This window comes from Bubalus kerabau, chromosome 17 (genome assembly GCF_029407905.1).
Source record: "Bubalus kerabau isolate K-KA32 ecotype Philippines breed swamp buffalo chromosome 17, PCC_UOA_SB_1v2, whole genome shotgun sequence".
In the NCBI taxonomy this organism is placed as follows: Eukaryota; Metazoa; Chordata; class Mammalia; order Artiodactyla; family Bovidae; genus Bubalus; species Bubalus kerabau.
Genome location: NC_073640.1, coordinates 60866234 through 60884229, shown reverse-complemented (window position 1 = coordinate 60884229; position 17996 = coordinate 60866234). Strand labels below are relative to the sequence as shown.

At 51.5% G+C, this 17996-nt stretch overlaps 1 protein-coding gene across 1 annotated transcript; it reads left to right on the top strand.

The window, feature by feature from the left end:
* The first annotated feature begins 12 nt into the window (after window positions 1-12).
* On the top strand, window positions 13-15827 carry VSIG10L (V-set and immunoglobulin domain containing 10 like). Its single transcript, XM_055553066.1, has 11 exons — window positions 13-81; window positions 2673-2806; window positions 2887-3720; window positions 4124-4417; window positions 4566-4850; window positions 6108-6362; window positions 6765-7043; window positions 7456-7749; window positions 13824-13937; window positions 14118-14272; window positions 14758-15827. Exons 1-11 carry the CDS (start codon window positions 29-31, stop codon window positions 14815-14817), a joined length of 2757 nt encoding a protein of 918 aa, XP_055409041.1. The 5' UTR covers window positions 13-28; the 3' UTR covers window positions 14818-15827.
* The last annotated feature ends 2169 nt before the right edge of the window (window positions 15828-17996 follow it).

Here is a 17996-nt window from a genome sequence, read left to right as displayed (position 1 = left end):
ATTCAACGAACATTTACTCAAGTCTCCCATGTACCAGGTCCTGTGCTGGGCGACACTGGGGACCCAAGTGAGTCATGTCAGGTCCGTGCCTATGAGGACCTTCTGTGTTGAAGGAGGGACAGACATGGGTGCCCGGCCTTTGCTGAGACTTGGGACACAAGAGGGAATGATGCCAGAAGCTCTGGTCCTGGTTGGGCAGACAGACAAGCAACAGACAATCCAAACCTAGGGTGGGTATGAAGAGCTGGGCCCTGGAGTCAGAGACAGTGATTTTAGAGCCTCACTCTCATACTTACCAGTTGTGAGATCTTGAGTGAGTTACTTCCTGTCTCTGATGTTCAGTTTCTTCATGTGGAAGATTGAAACAGGAAGAGCTTGGTACAGTGGTTAAGGGCCTGGTTAACCCAGGTTCAGCTCCCAGCCTGGCCAGTCCCTGGCTCTGGGAGGACCTTTGGCAGACTCCTATTCTCTGAGCCTGGGGTTCTTCCTCCATCAAGTGGAGTCAGTAATGATACCTGTTTTCTGCTTGTTTGTTATGGTATAAGGAGCGTGCTAAGTTGCTTCAGTATTGTCTGACTCTTTGCAACCCCATGGACTGTAGCCCGCCAGGCTTCTCTGTCCATGAGATTTCCCAAGCAAGAATACTAGAGTGAGTTGCCATGCCCTCCTCCAGGGGATCTCAACCCAGGGATTGAACCCAAGTCTCCTGCATTGCAGGCGGATTCTTTGCCACTGAGACACCAGGGAAACCCATCACAGCATAGCAAACCTCTCTAAAACTTGGTGATGTAAACCTACAATTACTTTGCTCATAAATCTGAGGTTTGGGCAGGGTTTGGCAGGGACAGCTTGCCTCTTCACGCAGCATCTGTTTGGGTGGCTCTAATGGGAAGTCCTAGATGCCCAGTCACATGCCTGGCAAGCTGGCTGGGGCTGTTGACTTGAGCTGGCTGTTGGCCAGGGGCCACGATACCTCTCCATGAGGGTGATTGAGCTTCCTCTCAGCACGGCAGCTGGGTCCCAAGAGGGAGTGCCCCACAGTACAGAGAGTGGACAGTGCCAGTCTCTCAAGGCCTAGATGCAGAAACGCACAGGGCTACTTGTGCTGTACCCCCTCTTGGTCCAACAGTCCCAGAGCCCACCCAGATCCAAGGAAACAGGGCATATACCCTATTTCTTAATAGAAGAAGTGTGGCATTTTTTGCCATTTTAAAGCTACAAAACCTACCCCATGGGATTTTGAAGGGTTAATTACAATAGCACCTTCAGAACCATACCTGATACTCAGAAAATGCTCACTCTGTATTATGACCATTATTATCATCAGCATGGGGTTGGGGGGAAGCTCTCAGGAGGAGTGAGCAGCCTGACTGTCACAGACGAAGCTCTTCCTTCTGCCTGGGCAACCTCCAGCAGGTCCCTTGACATCTCTGAGCCACAGTATCCTGGTTCATAAACACTCAGCTCATAGAGCATTTAGAAGGGGCTCTGGCCAATAATGCCAGAGAAGCATTTTGCACAGTTCCTGGTCCATGATAAGTGGGTAATTATTATTTTGGTTCCTAATAAGGTGAGACTTGAAGGACAAGTTGTGGTTTAGCTAGGTGGGAGGGGGTGGGGGAGTGAGCCAGAACATTCCAGGCAGAGGAAACTGTCCTGGCCAAGGCTGGGAGGGGAGAGATGGGCTGAAGAATGGCGGGGTGTTCAAAGAGTAAGTGCTGGAGGGGAAAAGGAGTGGGTGGCTGTATGTGATGCAGGACCTGGATGTTCGGATAAGGAACTTGGTTGTCTTCCCAGGGCAGGTGCTGGGGAGCCTTAGAGGGCTGTGAGGGTTGGCCGGGGTGGGGGAGCAGCTCTGGGGTTAGAAAGACTCTTGGACCATCTGGGGATCCATGGCCTGGAGGGAGGAAGCTAGGCAAGGGGATAGAGAGAGGAGTCAGGGCCTGTGCTGGGGTCATGCCAGTAGAAAGAGAGGAAGGGATGGAGCAGAGAGATTCAGGGGGCCAAGGGGGTGGTATGGGATCTGGAGATTGACAGCAGTGAGGGGAAGAGAGGCAGGAGAAAGGCTTCCAGCATCCCTCTAGAAGGTGTAGCTGATTGGAGATGGAGAATGCCTGAGGGTGGGGTTAGAGGAAAGATCCTAAGTTTAGTGGGACAGAGGGTGTATGACGTTCTAGGGGTCAAGGAGACACAGCTCTGGGTCTCAGGAGATTTGATTGGGTGGAAGACAGCCACTCAAAACAGCCCTGAGGGCAAAAAAGGACCATGGAGAGCAGAGGAGGAGCAGGATCACACAGGAGTATTTGAGGCCTGGCAGGACAGAGTGGACCGGAGGCCAGGAGGCTGCAGAGGAACAAGACCACAGCCATTAAGAGGCGGGGCTCTCTGAAAGCACACCTCACCCTCCTCCAGGCAGTCTTCCTGGCTTCACCTCCCCTGCTCCTCTCCACAAGCTTGCTACTAAGTTTCCAGCTGGGACTCCACTCTCACCATCCCCCCCCCCCCACTCCCAACCCTGGGCAAGTGGGGAGTGCAGGGGTCAGGTTAGGCACCCCGCCCCAAGCTGGGACCAGCTGATGAGGACAAATTGGGTGGGGTCGGTGGCTCAGCCACCAGATCCGGGTGGGGGATCCTGGCACCTCCCACTACATCTGTCTTTCTTCCCCACCCAGGAAGCTACCAGTCCTGTCAGACTTGTCCAACCCCAGAGGGATCAGTGCAGGCCCTGGGTCTTGCTCCAGTATCCTCGCGGGTGCGGCCAGCACCATGGACACCTCACGGGCTCTGCGGCTCCTCCTGCTCCTGGGTAAGCCCCCGGCTCAGCCGATTCCCCTCCAGCCCCCTTTTCTGCAGCCCAGTAACACCCTCCCCTTCTCTCCTCTGCAGCCTCCGGAGTAGAGGTCCTCACCTTCCAAGCCTCTTCTGAAATTCAGAGAACCAGTCTCTCCTCAGACCTAGAAAGCTCTTCCCAGGGCCCTGGTGCGAAAATTCCCTCCAACAATCTCCCGAGCTGGAAATTCCCAGATCAGACGGCAGGCTCAAAAGTCTCCACGGATACCCCACTTTCCAAATGGTCTCCCAAGGGGCTGAATTCGAACGATTCCTTTGGGTCCAATATTTCTGCTCAGAGTGAAAATCTGAATCTGGAACCCTTCTCTGGAATCCCCAGTTCCAATGTATCTCCTGACACCTTGGGTTCGCAAGTTGCTGCCCCAAGCAGGGAGCCTTCCTTGTCTGTTAGGACCCCAGCTTCCAGCATTTCTGCTCACTTCCCTGATACTAAAGTCTCTGTGGAGGCCCCAGCTTCAAAATACTCCTCTAAGGACGGGGATCTTGAGTTCCCTGCCCAGAGCCTGGGTTCTAAAGTGTCCTCAGAGACCCATGCAGGGACAAGCTTCCCCCTGCAGGCGGGGGAGCCTCTTGCAGTCCTGGTGGGAACCACCATCCAGCTCCGGCTGGTTCCAGTCCCCAGCCCTGGCTCCCCACCCCCTCTGGTGGTTTGGCGCCGAGGTTCCAAGGTATTAGCAGCAGGGAGCCTGGGGCCAGGGGCCCCTCTGACTAGCCTAGACCCCACTTATCGAGACCGCCTACGATTTGACCAGGCCCAAGGGGGCCTGGAGCTCACCTCTGCTCAGCTGAAGGATGCTGGGGTCTACACAGTGGAGGTCATCCGGGCCGGGGTCTCACGGCAGATCCAGGAGTTCACGGTGGTTGTGTATGGTAAGTGGGCTCTTTGTTCCAGATTGCTGACTGCAGGGGCCTGCTGGTGGGCAGGTTACTGCTGTTCTGCGGCTGTGTCCTCCCCAGAGCAAGGGGTTCCTAGACAAGGGAGAGGACTCCTGGGTTGGGAAGAGGCAGAAGAGGAGCTGGGGGTCAAGGCCGATGCTTGAGGGAAGTTGGACCTGGGGACCAAAACTCCTGGGGGCACTGACTCCTGAGTCCTGGAGAGGAGAGAGCTGGGGACTCAGTCTGCGAGAAAAGGATTCCTGGGGCTAAGAGGAGGGCTAAGACGGGGACTCAGCTGGGCCAGATCCTGGGTGTAAGAGGTGGCAGGGACTGGGTCTCAGACCTAAGGGCAGCAGGGGCTGAGAGCCTAGTCCTGAGCCCATGCCCCCTCCCCCAGAGCCCCTGCCCGAGCTGTCCATGCAGCCCAAGGCTCCGGAGACCCAGGAAGGAGCAGCAGAGCTCAGGCTGCGCTGCATGGGGTGGGGCCCGGGTCGCGGGGAGCTAAGCTGGACTCGGGACGGACGCGCCCTGGATACAGTGGAGTCTGCGGGAGCGGAGCCACCGCGGATCCGCGCAGAGGGTGACCAGCTTCTCATCGCACGTCCGGTGCGCAGCGACCACGCCCGGTACACCTGCCGCGTCCACAGCCCCTTCGGCCACACAGAGGCCGCGGCCAACGTCAGTGTTTTTTGTGAGTGGGGGTAAGCCTCCGGTCGGGGACACGGATCTGAGGGCTCAGGCTCCTGGAGTCCCTAGGGAGGATGTCTAGTCTTCGTAAATCCTGGGGCGGCCCCAGATGACCCCGACCTTCGCGGTTTCAACCCCCTTCCTCTGCCTAGATGGCCCGGATCTGCCGGTCATCACTGTCTCCTCGAACCGCGATGCCAACCCCGCCCTGTATGTCACCGCGGGCAGCAACGTGACCCTGAGCTGCACCGCCGCCTGTCGGCCACTGGCCGACATCACCTGGAGTCTGGCCGACCCCGCCGAGGCCGCCGTGCCCACCGGCTCGCGCCTCCTGCTGCCCGCGGTCCGGCCCGGCCACGCCGGCGCCTACGCCTGTATCGCCAGGAACCCGCGCACCGGCAGCCGCCGCCGCTCGCTGCTCAACCTCACGGTGGCTGGTGAGTGTGGCTGGGCAGGATGCAGGGGCGGGGCCACCAAGGAGGGGCCGGGATGCCCGGGAGAAGGGGCGGTACCAGCGAGCGTCTGGGACTCCTGGAGGGGGCGGGGCCAGCGTGGAGGGGCGGGGCCGACAGGGAGGGGCGAAGATCACTGTAGAGGAACAGGGATGCCCAGGAGAAGGCGAGGAGCAAGGATGGCGAGAAGGGCCTGGGTCAGCCCTGAGAGGGCGGGGACTCCTGGGCAAGGGGCAATCTCAACAAATCAAGCAGCGGACGTAAATCGCAAAAGACCCTGATGCTCGGAAAGGTTGAAAGTAGGAGGAGAAGGGGGCAACAGAGGATGAGATGGTTGGATAGCATCACTGACTCAATGGACCTGAGTTTGAACAAACTCCGGGAGATAGTAAAAGACAGGAAAGTCTGGTGAGCCGCGGTCCATGTGCCCGCAAAGAGTCGGACACGACTGAACGACTGAACAACAAAGTAAATGACAAAAAGTAGTACTCTTGCCTGGAAAATCCCATGGACAGAGGAGCTTGGTAGGCTGCAGTCCATGGGGTCGCTAAGAGTCAGACACTACTGAGCGACTTCACTTTCACTTTTCACTTTAATGCATTGGAGAAGGAAATGGCAACCCACTCCAGTGTTCTTGCTTGGAGAATCCCAGGGACAGGGGAGCCTGGTGGGCTGCCGTCTGTGGGGTCGCACAGAGTCGGACACGACTGAAGTGACTTAGCAGCAGTAGCAGCAGCAGGAGATAGGAAAGGGCCTAAGTTGCTTGGGCCAGTAACTGGAATCAGGAAAAGAAAGAAGTTACCTGGGAAAGGGGACGGAGTCACAGAGGAAGGGGCGGATTCATTCTAGAAAGGGACAGGGTCATCTTAGAAATGGGGCAGGGCCCAGTAGGAAGGGCAGGGGTGTCAACAAAAGGGAAGGGGTCAATAAGAAGAGGCTACTCTTGGAGTAATCAAAGAGGGGACCGAGACCCTGGTGGAAGGCGTGGAGCTAGAAAAGGGGGCAGGGCTACGAGCGGAAGGAAAAGAATCAGAGTGGCAAGATGAAGCTTCCTTAGGAAATCGGGGACAGGCAGTGGGGCTGTCCACTTAGCCCTGGACTTGCTGGAAAGCGAGAGGGGTTTACACGAGAATGGGCGGTGTCAGTGCCCACGAGACGGGGTCAGGTGAAGAAGAGTAAAGGGGCTGGGGGGGAACGGACACAGAGCTGACTGACCCCTTGATCTCTCCCTTTCCTCCACAGATTTGCCCCCCGGGTCCCCTCAGTGCTCTGTCGAAGGGGTTCCTGGGGATCGCAGCCTCCGCTTCCGCTGCTCGTGGCCCGGCGGGGCCCCTGCCGCCTCCCTGAAGTTCCAGGGTCTCCCCGAAGGCGTCCAGGAGGGACTGGGGTCCTCTGTGCTCCAGGCAATGGTCCCCGCCCACCCCCGGCTCAGCGGCGTCCCCGTCACCTGCCTTGCTCGCCACCTGGTGACCACGCGCACGTGCACTGTCATCCCGGGTGAGAGCCTGTAGGATTTCCTTACTGTTTCCCTCGAGGAGGAGCTGGTACTGCTTTGCTCCTTCAGGACTCAAGGGAGGGGGATTTCCTCTGTTTTTAACCCTACAGATGTTCGGAGGTTTTCTCTATACCTCAAGCAGGGGCCGGTCCAAAATTTCTTTCCTGGACCCACCAAGAGAACTGACAGTTTCCCAAGTATTCAGAGCAACAAATGGTTGAGAATAATATGACCTGGTCTGCTGCACGTACTTCATAAGTCCTCGTTGAGGAAATCAGACGAATGAATGAGGGAGAGAGTGAAAGGGCAGATCTTCCTCTTGTGGCTAAGGTGCCCTATTAGATTCACCAAAGGGCGCAGGACTCCTTCTTTGACTTTCTTGCTCGGGTTTCTTCCGCCTACAGAGGCCCCCCGAGAGGTCCTGCTTCACCCAATCGTAGAGGAGACACGGTCCGGAGAGGCAGAGGTAGCGCTGCAGGCGTCTGGCTGTCCCCCACCTTCCAGAGCATCCTGGGCCAGGGAAGGGCGGCCCCTAGCCCCAGGAGGCGGGGGACGCCTGCAGCTCACCGAGGATGGGCGGAGACTTCTCATTGGCAACTTCAGCCTGGACTGGGACCTGGGAAATTACTCCGTGTTGTGCAGTGGGGCGCTGGGTGCTGGGGTCGACAAGATCACCCTCATTGGTGAGTCCCACCTTTTCCCAGAACCTCTCTTCTCTGAAACCCAGGAGACTGGGATTCCAGCCAGTTCCTCCCTCAGACCTAGGGCTCCAGACCCCCAGCCCCTCCTCCCTCAGACACAGAAATCTTTGTCCTGGGCCTCCTCCAACCCCAGACCCTAGGACTCCCACCCCCAGATCCCTGATCCCTCAGGGAATTCTGGACCTCAGTCACTTTTTCCAGGGAACCCTCAGACCCTTGCTCCCTCAGACCCAAGAGTCCAGGCCCCCATTCTCTTCCTTTCTTAGATCCAGGAGTTGGGGTCTCCAGACCCTCTGCTCCTAGGACTTAGGTGTCTAGGTCTGTGACCCTGTTCCTCTCCCTCTTGGACCGGTGAATCCAGCTTCCACCTTGACCCCCCGCCTCACCCCTCCAGGACCATCCATCTCCTCGTGGAGGCTGCAGAGAACCCGGGATGCAGCAGTGCTGACTTGGGATGTGGAGCGCGGAGCCCTGGTCAGCCGTTTCCAGATCCAGGCACGGGTGGAGGCCCCTGACCTGGGCAGAGCCATCGCCTCGGACTGGGTCTCCCTGCTCATCCTGGGGCCTCGGGAGCGTTCAGCTGTGGTGCCCCTCCCTCTTCAGAATCCCAGGACCTGGGTCTTTCGTATCCTGCCCACCCTGGGGGGCCAGCCAGGGACGCCCTCCCAAAGCCAGATCTACCGGGTCGGTGAGTTGGAGCCTTTCTCCTGGACTTCCCCCTCTTAAGTCTCTTTAGTTGGATCTTCCTTCTTTCTCTGCATTAGTTTCCTGGGGTTGCCGTAATTAGATACCTTGAACTGTGTGGCTAGAAACAACAGAAATGTATTCTCTGCCAACTCTGGAAGCCAGGAGTCTGTGCAGGGTCACGCTGCGTCTGAGACTGTTGAGTTGTTTTTTGTTTTTGTTTTTCGTGTACTGTGTGTTCCTTGTGGTGCACGGGCTTCTCTTGTGGAAACTGGGCTCCAGAGCGTGTGCGCTTTTCTTTAGTTGTGACCCATGGAGCTTAGCTGCTTGTGGCCTGTAGGATCTTAGCTCCCCTGACCAGGGATCGAACTGCACATCCCATCTGAATAAGGCAGATTCTTTTTTTTGACTGCACTGGGGCTTCATTGCAGCCCACAGGCTTAGTTACCCCAAAGCACATTGTCTTAGTTCCCCAATGAGGGAGCTAACCCACATCCCATGCATTGTAGGCAAATTCTTAACCGCAGGACCCCAGGGAAGTCCCTGCCTCCGAGATTCTGCGAAGAATCCTCACTTGCCTCCTTCTAGCTTCTGATAAAGCGAAAGTGAAAGTCGCTCAGTCGTGTCTGACTCTTTGCAACCCCATGGACTATATACTCCATGGAATTCTCCAGGCTAGAATACTGGAGTGGGTAACTGTTCCCTTCTCCAGGGGATCTTCCCAATCCAGGGATCAAACCCGGGTCTCCCGTATTGCAGGCAGATTCTTTACCAGCTGAACCACCAGGGAAGCCCTCTGTCTTCTGATAGTGACTGTCAATCCTTGGCATTACTCCAGCCTCTGCCTTCAGCCTCTCACAGTCTCCTCCTCCTCCCTGTATGTGTCTCTGTCTTCCTATAAGGACACAAGTCATATCCGATGAGGACCTACCCTAATGATCTTATCTTGACTTGATTGGTTGAATTGTGCTCCCCCCTGCAAAAGATACAGTAGCCCCTTTATCCTTGGTTTTGATTTCCGAGGTTTCAGTTACCAGGGGTCAGCCGTGGTCTGAAAATATTAAATGGAAAATCTCAGATATAAACGATTTATAATAGGTTTCTCAAGAGGCAGGTCAGGTGGTCTGGTATTCCCATCTCTTTCAGAATTTTCCACAGTTTATTGTGATCCACACAGTCAAAGGCTTTGGCATAGTCAATAAAGCAGAAATAGATGTTTTTCTGGAACTCTCTTGCTTTTTCAATGATCCAGCAGGTGTTGGCAATTTGATCTCTGGTTCCTCTGCCTTTTCTAAATCCAGCTTGAACCATGGAAGTTCACGGTTCACGTATTGCTGAAGCCTGGCTTGGAAAATTTTGAGCATTATTTTTACTAGCGTGTGAGATGAGTGCAATTGTGCAGTAGTTTGAGCATTCTTTGGCATTGCCTTTCTTTGGGATTGGAATGAAAACTGACCTTATCCAGTCCTGTGGCTACTGCTGAGTTTTCCAAATTTGCTGGCATATCGAATGCAGCACTTTCACAGCATCATCTTTCAGGATTTGAAATAGCTCAACTGGAATTCCTTCACCTCCACTAGCTTTGTCCATAGTGATGCTTTCTAAGGCCCACTTGACTTCACATTCCAGGATATCTCACTCTAGGTGAGTGATCACACCATCGTGATTATCTGGGTAGTGGAGATCTTTTTTGTACAGTTCTTCTGTGTATTCTTGCCACCTCTTCTTAATATCTTCTGCTTCTGTTAGGTCCATACCATTTCTGTCCTTTATCAAGCCCATCTTTGCATGAAATGTTCTCTTGGTATCTCTAATTTTCTTGAAGAGATCTCTAGTCTTTCCCATTCTGTTGTTTTCCTCTATTTCTTTGCATTGATCACTGAGGAAGGCTTTCTTATCTCTCCTTGCTATTCTTTGGAACTCTGCATTCAGATGCTTATATCTTTCCTTTTCTCCTTTGCTTTTCGCTTCTCTTCTTTTCACAGCTATTTGTAAGACCTTCCCAGACAGCCATTTTGCTTTTTTGCATTTCTTTCCATGGGGATGGTCTTGATCCCTGTCTCCTGTACAATGTCATGAACCTCATTCCATAGTTCATCAGGCACTCTATCTATCAGATCTAGTCCCTTAAATCTATTTCTCACTTCCACTGTATAATCATAAGGAATTTGATTTAGGTCATACCTGCATAATCTAGTGGTTTTCCCTACTTTCTTCAATTTAAGTCTGAATTTGGCAATAAGGAGTTCATGATCTGAGCCACAGTCAGCTCCCAGTCTTATTTTTACTGACTGTATAGAGCTTCTCCATCTTTGGCTGCAAAGAATATAATCAGTCTGATTTCAGTGTTGACCCTCTGGTGATGTCCATGTGTAGAGTCTTCTCTTGTGTTGTTGGACGAGGGTGTTTGCTATAACCAGTGTGTTCTCTTGGCAATACTCTATTAGCCTTTGCCCTGCTTCATTCCGTATTCCAAGGCCAAATTTGCCTGTTACCCCAGGTGTTTCTTGGATTCTGAAAGAGATGGGAATACCAGACCACCTGACCTGCCTCTTGAGAAACCTATATGCAGGTCAGGAAGCAACAGTTAGAACTGGACATGGAACAACAGACTGGTTCCAAATAGGAAAAGGAGTCAAGGCTGTATATTGTCACCCTGCTTATTTAACTTATATGCAGAATACATCATGAGAAACACTGGGCTGGAAGAAGCACAAGCTGGAATCAAGATTGTCGGGAGAAATATCAATAACCTCAGATATGCAGGTGACACCACCCTTATGGCAGAAAGTGAAGAGGAACTAAAAAGCGTCTTGATGAAAGTGAAAGAGGAGAGTGAAAAATTTGGCTTAAAGCTCAACATTCAGAAAACAAAGATCATGGCATCTGGTCCCATCACTTCACGGGAAATAGATGGGGAAACAGTGGAAACAGTGTCAGACTTTATCTTTTTGGGCTCCAGAATCACTGCAGATGGTGACTGCAGCCATGAAATTAAAAGACACTTACTCTTGGAAGGAAAGTTATGACCAACCTAGATAGCATATTCAAAAGCAGAAATATTACTTCGCCAACAAAGGTCCGTCTAGTCAAGGCTATGGTTTTTCCAGTGGTCATGTATGGATGTGAGAGTTGGACTGTGAAGAAAGCTGAGCACCAAAGAATTGATGCTTTTGAACTGTGGTGTTGGAGAAGACTCTTGAGAGTCCCTTGGACTGCAAGGAGATCCAACCAGTCCATTCTAAAGGAGATCAGTCCTGGGTGTTCTTTGGAAGGACTGATGCTAAAGCTGAAACTCCAGTACATTGGCCACCTCATGGGAAGAGTTGACTCACTGGAAAAGACCCTGATGCTGGGAGGGATTGGGGGCAGAAGGAGAAGGGGACAACAGAGGATGAGATGGCTGGATGGCATCACCGACTCGATGGACATGAGTTTGAGTGAACTCTGGGAGTTGGTGATGGACAGGGAGGCCTGGCGTGCTGCAATTCATGGGGTCGCCAAGAGTTGGACATGACTGAATGACTGAACTGAGCTGAAGTTTTAAATTGCATGCCTGAGTAGCGCGATGAGATCTCACACCGTCCTCTCCATCTCACCTGGGAAGTGAGTCATCCCTTTGTCCAGCATATCTTGCCTGTTAGTTACTTTGAAACTGTTCCAGTTGTCAGATCAACTGTCATGGTATGTCAGGGCTTGTGTTCAAGAAACCCTTATTTCACTTATTAATGACCCCAAAGGGCCCAAGTAGTGATGCTAGGGGAAATGTAGATACATAGGTCCCTGTGTGACCTTATTTGGAAATGAAGTCTTTGCGTATCATCTTGACTTGATTACATCTGCAAAGACTGAATTTCCAAGTAAAGTCACATTCACAGGTACTATATCTTTTGGGGGACGAGACAATTAGTAACACTCTCCAACTTCCTTTTCAAAATTTTTATTGATTTTAGTGAGCTGCATTGGTCTTAGTTGCAACACATGGGACCTTCATTGCATTGTGCAGGATCTTTCGTGGCAACGAGTACTGTCTAGCTGTGAAGCTCGGGGGTTTCAGTAGTTGCGAATATTCCCACTTCTAAGTACTGGATGCGTCCTTCCTTAGCTCTCTTCTCCACCTGTATTTCTCCCCAATGTGGCCTTTCCACTCTCACTGCCTTAAATATCATCAATACTCAGATGACGCTCAAATGTCTGATCTCCAGCCCAGACCTCTGAACTCCAGACTTGAAAAGCCACCTCCCTACTTGACATCTTCACTTTTAATGTCCAACTGACATTTCAGACTTTACATGTCCAAAATAGACCTCTTGATATTTCTCTAGACTCTACCCTGCCCACCCCTCTCCTGTCAACTCCCCAGTCTTTCTATCCTGGAAAATGGTACTACCCACATGCTGACATCACCTGTAACATCCCAAATATCTCCAGAGTCCCATAATTTCCTTCCAAAATGCTTTTTTTTTTTTTTTTAGTTTTAAATTTTTTATTTTTTAAACTATGAAAGTATGATAATACATTTACAGGAGACTTGGAAAATACAGAACAAAGTTACACGTAGTTCAACTATATATTGCAATTATTTTTTAAGTAGATAAATTAAGATATTTAGCTGTACTTTCAATATCACACTCAAAAATTATAGCATGTATAGACAGAAAAGTAGAAGGATATAGTAGATCTGAAAAGCACTATGAGCCAATCCAACATAATTAAAATTTATACAATTTTCACACAAGAGCAGGGTACAAATTCTATTCCAAGATGCTTTCTTAATCATCTGCTTCTTTCCATCTTCACTTCTACACTCTGGTCAGACACCACAGTCCTCTCTTGACTGCAGTAGCCATTTTCCTGGTGTCTTTATGCCCCTTCTTGCCAGCCTATAATCCATCCTCCAAGTAGATGCCAAAGTTACACTAATCAGACCATGTTGCTGCTGCCTTGCTTAAAAAGCCTTTCATGCCCAGGCTCTGGCCCCTCTTATTCCCTCTAACCTCAACCCTTACCTCTTCCACCTTCATTCCATATCCTCCACCCACACTGGCCTTCATTGAACACAGATAACTCTTTCCTGCTTCTGAGTCTTTGCATGTTCTGTTCCCTCTGCTTGGAACACCCTTGTCCCCCTGTTTAGCATGCCTGGCTCCCTATTCCCCAGGTCTCTGCTCAAATGTTACTTCCTTGAGGACCTTCCCTCACCAACTGTTCTAAATGTCACCTCCTCTTCCATTATTTCTATCATTTGTTGTTGTTCAGTGGCTAAGTCGTGTCTGAGGCAACAGCATGGACTGCAGCATGCCAGACTCCCATCCTTTACTATCCCTAGGAGTTTGCTCAAGTTCATGTCCATTGCATTGGTTGATGCCATCCATCCATCTCATCCTCTGCCACCCCCTTCTCCTTTTGCCTTCAGTCTTTACCAGCATCAGGGTCTTTCCCGAAGAGTAGGTTCTTCGCAGCAGGTGGTCAAAATATTAGCACTTCAGCTTCAGCAGCAGTCCTTCCAATGCATATTCAGTGTTGATTTCCTTTAGGGTTGACTGGTTTGATCTCCTTGAAGTGCAGGGGACTCTCAAGAATCTTCTCTAGCACAATTTAGAAGCATCAATCCTTGGCAGTCAACCTTCTTTCTGGTCCAATTCTCACATCTGTACATGACAACTAGAAAAACCAGAGCTTTGACTGTAGGGACCTTTGCCAGCAAAGTGATGTGTCTGCTTTTGCTCCTGAAAGCAGAGACATCAAAAGCAAATTTCTCTCATAGCACATTTATTTTTTCTTCTGAACACAATCTGTAATTATGTTATCTATTTCCCCATTCATTTCTGATTTCCCTCCTAATATTAATATCAACCCACAGGATAGTGGGTATCTTGGTTTGCTCACCAATGGATCTGCACCACCTGACAGAATGCCAGACACACCACAGTCATTCAGGAAACGTTTAATGAACTGAGGTGTAAGGGGTCTCAGATTCCTTGGTTCTGACGAGCGGAGGGTTGAGGCAGAAGGCTCTGGAAACAGGTCCGGCTTTGGTTCCATTCCCCTTATTACCTTTCTCTTGGTTTCTTCCAGGTCCCACCCTGGGCCCCGGGGCCATCGCTGGCATCGTTCTGGGGTCCCTACTAGGCCTGGCACTCCTGGCAGCTCTTCTCCTCCTGTGCATCTGCTGTCTGTGCCGCTTTCGAAGTAAGTGGGGAACCCACCCCTGAAAAGAGTCCCACTGGTTCAGCCTCTGAACCAATCAGCAGCAGTTACCTCCAGTCCATCTAATCCACCTTCAGCCCAGCTTCCTTTGCCATTGACTGAATGGGCATGTGGGTACAGCCAATCAAGTATTCCTATTTCTCTTCCTCTTCCCTTTCCCAGGAGAGGCGCATAAGAAAAAGAAGCAACCCGGCACATGGACCCCTGTAGTCCCCCAACCGGAAAAGAAGGTGCAGAGCGTGACCCCAGTGCACACCCCACAGCCTCTGCCACTCAAAGTACCGCTGGAGAACCCTAGCCCAATCAGGGCCCACCCAGTGAGTATGGGTGCCCCAGGGTCCTGGAATGGGGGTGGAAATGTTTGTGTTTTAGTCAGGCAGAGGAGATGGTCAGAATTCTCTTCCTCCAGCTTTTTTTGTTGATTCAGAAAGTTGATAGATTTTCCCCCTCTTTTTTTTTTTGATACACAGAAGTTGGACAGGACTTTCCATCATATATATATATATATATATATATATATGCATGAAATTCCAGTTTCCCCAAAATGCCTTCATTCATTTCCATAAAAATTGGGAAAGCTTTCATTTTCTCTCTTAAGTGGGATAGAACATCTCTTCCCCATAAAATTTGAGTTGTTGCATGCCTTATTTCTCCCAAGGGTGACTAGACCTTTTTTCCCCCTTGCAAATGGAGGGAACTCATCTACTTTTGGAATGGTGCGAGCTAGCGCTGGGAAAGGGTGAGTTATGTCACATCCAGGGTAACTCTTGTGGTTGTTCCCCGTCCCTCTTCTCTCTTCTAGGCCACCGGCATGCCTCCAGGTGGGGGCCCCAAAACCGTTCGGGCAGCTACACAGGTGTGAGCCAGGGGAGTGGCTCGCTTTGTGCAGGACTTTGGGGGCGGAACTTCCTGTTTCGCCTTCGTAGCAGTCAGGGACTTCCTATCCCACTGTGACTGACGGTTTGACCTGGAAAGTGGGACTTCCCGTCTCCCTCTCTCAGCGCCCAGGAAGATTCTCCCTGTATTCATGCAACTAAGGAGATGGGGCTCCACGGCTGGGAGAGACTCCTGCTAACCGAACAGTGTGGTTTGTACAGCCTTCAAGCGGGCAAGGGTCTGTGCGGCCGGGAGCTGGAGAGGGTGCCCTGCCTCATTCTCTGGAAAGGTCTTCCTATATTGATGTTTGCCTCTTCCAGGCTACGCCACATCCAGTTCCCAGAATCTTCATCTTAAATCAGATCACATACCTCTTCTCTTTAAGCCCTTCTAGGGCTGCCCGTTGCCCTTCAGATATTATCCAAGCTCCTCATTGGGACCTTTGTTGAAGCTTTGTGGTTTGGCCTCTGTTGGCCTCTCTAACCTCCCCTTCCAGAAATTTCACCCCTGCTTCTCTTCTCCACACTTTAGTTTGCCTCCAGGCCTTTGCTTCTAGAGTTTACTGCACTTGGAGCAGGATTCTTTGCTCTGCATTGTTAATATTTCAAGTATAAAGAGAACTGTTACCATCTTAGAGGACCCCTCTCTAACCCATGACCCAAACCTGCCTTGGCTATGAATTGAGTCCTAGAGGCTCTGAACTTCCTGCTTCTTGTATGTAAATATGTAATTACTTGTTTAACCTCTGACTTCCTCTCTAAACTGAGAGTTATACGAAGGTAGAGACCATGTCATTATCACCAGCATTTAACACAGAGTTTGGCCCAAAAACATCCTTAAGTATTTGTCATCTGATCAAATGTCTGGGGCCAGTGAAATTCAGGGCTTGCTACTGCTCTCCTGAGCAGGATGACTTCCTTTTCCAATTGAGTTTCTTACTGGAAATGTAAGGAGTGCATCAATGAAGATTATTTTTGCTGTAAGTAATAAAGTAAATGATGGAAAGAAATATGGAGGTAGGTAGTTTCAGTGTGGCTCAACAACTTAGTGACACCATCAAGTATTTGGGTTCTTCATGTCCTGCTTTGCTACCCTATGTGTTGTCATATTGTCTCAAGTAACAATATGGCTGCTGCAGCTCCAGGCATCACATCTTCACACAACTATCTAATGACAAAAGGAAGGGAGCAGGGTTCCTTTCCTCACATGAATGAGGGGAAAATTTCCTGGAAGCCTGATAGCAAACTTCCCTTAAGTCTCACTGACCAAAAGCTGGCCATATCACTGTGAGGGAGGCTGGGAAACCAAATATCTCAGTCTGTGTCATGGAAGGTGGGCAAAGATGAAAGTGTAAACAAATAACTAAAGCATAAGCAACAATATCTGTCTCGGGGAGGAAAGGATGTGAGCCATTCTGGCTAAAGTTTGGTGTGAAAGAGGCCTTTGGAAAATAGAGACCTTGGATCTTTTTAGAAAGGTGATGGCTGGAGTCCTGGAACCTCTACATCTCTTCTGTGTCAGTGAGAATTTTCATTTCTTTTGTAATCACTAGAAATTGAAAACCTAACATGAGTTGGTTTAAACATACATGGGACTTTATTGCTTATGTAAGTGAAGGTAGGCATCAGGTAAGTTTTGATCCAGTTGCTCAAATGATGTCATCATGGACTCAGTTTCTCTAGACTTTTCACTCTGCATTCCATGGTGTTTCTATCACTCGCAGGCTCTATGTATTGTCTTCCCCACCAGTGCTATCCCCATAGACCCAAGATCTCTCCATGCGATGGAGAATAGACATCCTGCAGATCTTGACTTCATACCACTGAGCCACATTATCCCAACAGAAGAGCAGCTCTTCCCGGGAAATCCACACTGCTCTGGTGTTCGTTCTCTCATTAGTCTGGCTGGGCCATGTGCCCACCTCTGAACCAGTCACAGTGGGAAACGGGCTATGCCGAGTAGCTTCAGCCAATCAGGGGCCACCTCTGTAAATAGGTCAATTCCAAATCTACCAAAGAGAAAGGGGAGGGCAGAAGTGAAGCTGGGGAGGCACCACCAATGACCAGGAGTCTGCGCTCCACTCACCCATATGCTTACTGACGTTGACACTGGCAGGCGGAGACTTTGGAAAAAGGCGTTTATTGGTGTGGCGGTCTCAACACTCCCCATGAATCGGAACACACGGCCCCCAGGGCCCCCCCCGCCCCCCTCCCTGGCACCCCTCCCCCTCCCCTCCCTGTCCCCTGGACCCTGGGAATGGAAGACAATGTGGGATGGGGCCCCCATCTGAGGTACAGTCACTGCCCCTTGCCCCCCCTGCCCCTGCTCTGCCCTGTCTCGCCCTCCCAAGCTCTGGGTGGTATAGTTTGGGGTAGGTGTTTATAAGAGGGTCTCCTGGGAGCCGGAGTTGGTAACATCTTGGTCTGGGCTGGGAACGTCTGCGTGATGCCCCTCTCTTCCCCCATTTTGTGGGATGTGGTGTGCCAGCGTGGGGTATACCTACAATCCGAGCTGAAGTTACAGCCTCGGAGCGCCTTTCTGACATAGTTGCTCATCCTCGGGGGAACCACAGCTGGTCACTGGCTACAGGACAGCTGGAGCCAGGGGGCTATTGCTGGTCACAGTCGCTGGTGTGTGTGTGTGTGTGTGTGTGTGTCTAAGTGTGTGTGAGGGTGGTCAGGTCAGCCTTTGGGAGGATCAGTTGGTGGAGAGGCCAGGCAGTGGTGGACCAGCAAGCTCACACTTGTGGGCCAGCCGTAGGGGCGCTGAGGGCAGCTGGCGGGCGCTGCGGGCGGCCGAAGGGAGTGGGGGCGGGCTAGGGCAAAGCACTGAGACAGGTGACAGCAGGCACCGGCCTGACAGTTGGACGGAAGCACCGATCGGCCCGGGAAAGGGCCAGAAAGTCCAGGGCGGGGAGGGACAGGGAAAGCGGGAAGGTCTCAGGCCGCTGAGCCGGTGATGGGGCCTCTGGCTCCAGGCAGGTGGTTGGTTGACAGCAGGGAGGCCCAGAGCCAAGGTGGAGATCCCGCACCTGCTCGCAGAGGTTGAGTGACAGCTTGCCAGGCAAGTCTGATGCCCCTCCCACTTCCAACCTGCCCGGGAGACAGCCTTTCAGCAGAGAGGGGAGGGGGCGGGGTGCGTGCATATACTGGGAAAGCGGGAGCC

Bases quoted from the DNA above. Each gene is read 5' to 3' on its own strand.
- VSIG10L (XM_055553066.1), top strand. From the start codon at position 29: ATGTACCAGGTCCTGTGCTGGGCGACACTGGGGACCCAAGTGAGTCAT. The intron at 3,721-4,123 runs GTAAGTGGGCTC...CCCCTCCCCCAG, and splicing joins GTTCACGGTGGTTGTGTATG to AGCCCCTGCCCGAGCTGTCC. The intron at 4,418-4,565 runs GTGAGTGGGGGT...TCCTCTGCCTAG, and splicing joins GGCCAACGTCAGTGTTTTTT to ATGGCCCGGATCTGCCGGTC.